Source organism: Eptesicus fuscus, chromosome 3, assembly GCF_027574615.1.
Source record: "Eptesicus fuscus isolate TK198812 chromosome 3, DD_ASM_mEF_20220401, whole genome shotgun sequence".
Taxonomy (NCBI): domain Eukaryota; kingdom Metazoa; phylum Chordata; class Mammalia; order Chiroptera; family Vespertilionidae; genus Eptesicus; species Eptesicus fuscus.
In genome coordinates this window covers 66,967,401-66,972,236 of record NC_072475.1, presented here as the reverse complement: position 1 = coordinate 66,972,236, position 4,836 = coordinate 66,967,401, and the positions used below count along the sequence as shown (strand labels likewise).

Here is a 4,836-nt window from a genome sequence, read left to right as displayed (position 1 = left end):
TTTTCTCACTCTCTCGCCGTAGCTCCGCCTCCGCCGAGGCCTCACGTGACGCAGGACTCTCGGGACACGTGACGCGAGAAAGGCCGCGCAGGGGCGGAATCAGGTCGCTTCTCCCCGCCCTCCGGAAGCGTAACACTGAGCGCGCCTGCGCAATGGGCGCCAGGTCCGGCTCTCTGCCCGTCGGGTCCTTATTGTGCTTTTTGTTTCGTAATAGGAGGTTCTGGGGTAGGGGCTTTTTCGCCTTCCTTTCCCTCCCATAGGTTCCCCGCATATGGATCCTAAAAGCTGCTGCTGCTGAGCTGATTCAGCTTTAGGATGTGAGCTCTTCCCCTGGAAGCTCTTCGTGGGAGGAACTGAGGTGACCAGGCCAAGCAGTGCGCGTGCGGATGAGGGGTGGGCGCGGCCGAAGAGAGCCCTACTGCGCAGGTGTGACGAGAGGTTTTCCCCCCCCCCGGCCTGGCAGAAAAATCTGCTGTCCTCTAGTGGGAGAGGTGTCTGTCTGGCCTCTGGACATGGCCCAGTCGAGCTGTCACTGGTGGCGTTTCAAACCCATAGCTCACCAATCCCCCAGTGCGCCATCCCTACACGGGGAGGCTTCGTCCAAGTACCCGGCCTGGCGTTTATAGTGTCCTCAACATGTGAAAGTGTAACCAGATAACCAAGGGGTCCGGGCTGCCTGTCACTACGTGAGCCACTTAAGCAGAGAGAGGATTGAATCATATATGGGCGTTTTTTGTTTTTTTTTCTAATAACGCTGGCAGTATGGGAGAGTAACAGGTCTTCCACAAAAATCTGCTCTGCCCCTCCCCATAAGCCAGCTGCTTATATTGGGCAGAAGGGCAAAGATTACGTGGGAAAGTGAGCATTACAGGCATGGGAAAGTGGGCAAGGTATTATGGTTACACTCTACAGGCAATAGGGCTGGGGTTGCAAAGGGCGGGTGCGTTGGGGACTAGATTGTTTCAGCCAAGAGGTTGTAAATCTTCCCATAATGATAGGCAGATCTTGGAAAAGGAGGATGAACTGCATTCCGATGTTAGCTCCCATGTCCCAGGGAGCACAACTCTCAGCCAGGCTAGAATGTGTTTCTCTAATCAGAACAGACCCATCTCAGTTAAACAGCATGATTAATATTTCTTATAATTGTAGCAGTATTCTATTTCTGCCCTTAAAAAAAGGAGGGCCGTAGAGGCATTGATTTCTAAGTTCCTTCTTACTTCCATAATGAGTTCAGTATAAGTTAACAGTAGTGTAATGAAATCTTTCCAAGCAAGCTCTTTTTTCCTCCTCCTAAGGAAGAGCTGCAACAGAGGAGAGAAATACAAATCTGAAATTCTCATCTTCTAGAGCATAGTTGCTCATAAAAATGAAAGTTAAATAATTGCTTTTCTGTAGAATTCTGCAGTCCCCAAGTGGCAATTACTCGCTTGCTACCTTTGGCAGCACTTCTAATGTGGTTCTTGCCTTTTCTGTCTCTAGAGTTACCCCTCGATCAAATTTTTATTGTTTTCATTTGCTTTCTCCATAGTTTCTCTTGTACACTTCAACTTTCTTCGTTTTGATAATAGCCATAGCCAGCAGGGTTACCCATGAAAATTTCTGTTCGTCACTCTTCAATAGTATGTGCATTATCCTTAATCTGCCAGTTGGGTTGCTCATGAATTTATTCTTCTTTTTAAGGCAATTAGAAAACAGTGAAATGGAAAGCAAGTGCTGTGGTCATCCCATGTTATGCTCCTTGTCAACAATGTATACATTCTTGTTAGGGACCATATTTATTGCTTTAAGCTCAAGTCGCATCCTATTGGTAAAATATTCAGCCAATGAAGGTAAGTTAAGACTTGTAATATGTATGGAGCACTTATATCTAATTACACATTCTTCTGTTGTCTTGTGGGTAAAATGGGGATAATACCCTTTCAAGTATGCAGCTTCATGTGAATGATGAAGGATGTTTAAATTGATTTTTTAACCTTTAATTCTTTAGCAAGAAACATTTTTTATGCTTAATGAAGTTTGGGTCAGTCAAGTACAGGATCCAACCCTTTACAGAACATATCATAACATTGCTTTAATCAACCAGTACATCTGGGCCTGTAGCAAATGAGGATATATTTGTTCGGTCACTTGGCATTTTTGATGTACCATCTTAATTACTGCATCAATGTAACAATACAGATTATTAGCTTTGATAAATATGTGTTCAAGAAATCTATTTTTTAATGTAAGAATTTGTATTTAAACTTACTTTAATTCCACAAAACTATATTGAGAACCTTTCACTATGTTCTGAGGACACATAAGTTTATGACACCATGACCTTTAGTGGTCTGCTTGAGAAGTCTGATGTGTCTTAAGTCTCTATTTCAGTTAGCATTTATCTGCCAGGCTCTAGGCTAAGTATAAGCAGGGTTCAAAGTGCAGAGAACTTAAGTACTTGTTTGCATAGCCCATGGACACAGGCAGTAGGGTGGTGGTGAACTGGATAGGGGCTGAGAGGAGGGGGACATCTGTAATACTATCAACAATAAAATACATATATATATATATATATAATAAATTTTAAAAAACAAAGTACATAAGACATAGATCTAGTTCTCATGAACAGTTTATTAGGAGAGACATACATGTAAATACATTATGAAAATACAATATAATAAATGCAGTTCTATACCAAAGATGAAGAAATTGTTTAGAGTAGAAAGTGGTATATTCTATCTGGGAGACAATGATGTGGAGTGCAAAGAGATAAAGGAACGCTTCCTTGATAAGGTGACAGTTGATCCACAAGAACACAAGGTGGTCAGGAGTATTCAAAACAGCCTGTAAAAATGAACAGATACGTTTAAAAGTAGGATTGATTGTGAGAAACATGTAGTTCAAAATTACTGAACAAAAAGTTTAAGGGCTTAGAGGAGAGAGGAAAGGAATGCTTTGCCAAAGAGAGAAGCAATGATCAGATAGTTAAGGACTTCATATGCCATGCTAAGGATCTGGGACTTTATTCTCTAGTCCCGTGGTTGGCAAACTGCGGCTCGCGAGCCACATGCGGTTCTTTGGCCCCTTGAGTGTGGCTCTTCCACAAAATACCATGGCCTGGACGAGTCTAACTTGAAGAAGTGACATTAGAAGAAGTTTCAACTTAAAAAATTTGTCTCTCAAAAGAAATTTCAATCATTGTACTGTTGATATTTGGCTCTGTTGACTAATGAGTTTGCCAACCACTGCTCTAGACCTTAGAGTCTGGGGAATAATGAGTACTTAGAGTATTATAAACCGAAGGGGAAAATGAAAAAGACTATTATTATAACTGGATGGAGGATGGACGAAAGGGGAAGAGACTGGAAGCGTAGTTAGGTGGTTATTGAAAATCGAGCTACAGGTGATGGAGACTAACCAAGGCTTTGGAAGTAGAAACAGAAAAGAGAAGATAAATTCAAGAAATATTTTAAACATAGACAAGACAGGACTTGGAGAATATATTGAATGTGGAGACTAAAGGAGATGAAATACTGGATAGCTCAAAGTTTTCTCTTGGAAGTTCTAAGTGGATTAGTGATATTCTCAGCTGAGATGAAGACTATTAGGAGGAAGAACAGGTTGGGCAGAGTTCAGAGAGATTACAAAGTTTTAGCTTTGTACCTTCCATAAGGCCATTAGCTGTATACTTGCTCATTGCAATATCCTGCAGTATCTAGCACATCACACTTGTGAAGGAAATGGAAATTAATGAATTAAATACAAGGTAGTTATTCATCTGCGTATGTTTAGTGAACATTAAATGTTCCAGAGTACAGATTTGGAGACATTAATATTAAATTGACATTTAAAACCCTAGAAGCAAAGGGCTTCTTCAGGGTAACATGCAAGATGAGGAAACAAAGCCAAGGACAGAACTCCAAGGAATGCCAACATTTAACCATCCTGCAGACACTCAGAAGGATGTTAAGGAGGAATTGTTAATGAGAACTAAATGCACATGAGTCATAGAAGGAAAGAAGCAAGTTTGAAGACAGGGAATTTCAACATCATACTAAGATAAGGATTAAAACATGCCCTTTGGAATTAGTAATATATATATATATACTGAGTGGCAAGATTATTATGATCTCTGAACGCATAATAATCTGGCCACTCAGTGTGTGTGTGTGTGTGTGTGTGTGTGTGTGTGTACCATATTTTCCAGCGTATAAGACCCCCGACTTTTGAGAAGATTTTCCTGGGTTAAAAAGTTGTCTTATACGCCAGAAAATACGGTATATATGTATATATGTGTGTGTGTATATATATATATATATATATATATATATATGTATATATGTATGTATTAGAGGCCCGGTGCATGAATTCGTGCATGCTGGTCGAACTCCTGGTCGAGGGGACAATTTGCATATTAGCCTTTTATTATATAGGATATACACAGAGTGGCCAGATTATTATGCATTCAGAAATCATAATAATCTGGCCACTCAGTGTGTGTGTGTGTGTGTGTGTGTGTGTGTGTGTGTGTAGTATATGTAAAAGGCTAATATGCAAAGTGTCCCCTTGGGAGTTCGACCAGGAGACTGTGAGTTCGATCACTCGCTCTGATGTGCGCTGACCACCAGTGGGCAGTGTGGAATGAAGGAAGGCCCAGCAGGCAGCTGGCAGCTGGGGAAGGAAGGCCCCAGCCAGCAGCAAGAAGACCCCGATCAGCCCTGATTGTCAGCTAGGCCTAGGGACCCTACCCGTGCACGAATTTTGTGCACCGGGACTCTAATTAGAAGATAATTAGTAATCTCAGGAGTAGGTAGGTTGAGTACAGTGGTGGGATCAGAAACAAGATTGCTCGGGGAC

General features: G+C 41.7%; 1 protein-coding gene across 8 annotated transcripts in view; it reads left to right on the top strand.

Annotated features, from left to right (window-relative positions):
- The window catches only part of SLC35A5 (solute carrier family 35 member A5), a 28,654-nt gene that overhangs the window by 721 nt on the left and 23,097 nt on the right, over window positions 1-4,836 (top strand). For 2 of the 8 annotated variants that reach the window (XM_054713987.1, XM_054713986.1), the window contains exons 2-3: window positions 23-163; window positions 1,681-1,829. The exons of 1 other annotated variant lie outside the window; for it this stretch is intronic. In XM_054713987.1, the coding sequence (XP_054569962.1) occupies window positions 153-163; window positions 1,681-1,829 (160 nt within the window). In that variant the 5' untranslated portion in view covers window positions 23-152. Of the gene's footprint in view, window positions 1-22; window positions 427-1,680; window positions 1,830-4,836 lie in introns of those variants that run through there. 5 more of the 8 variants (XM_054713981.1, XM_054713980.1, XM_054713982.1 and 2 more) reach the window with 5 other exon arrangements.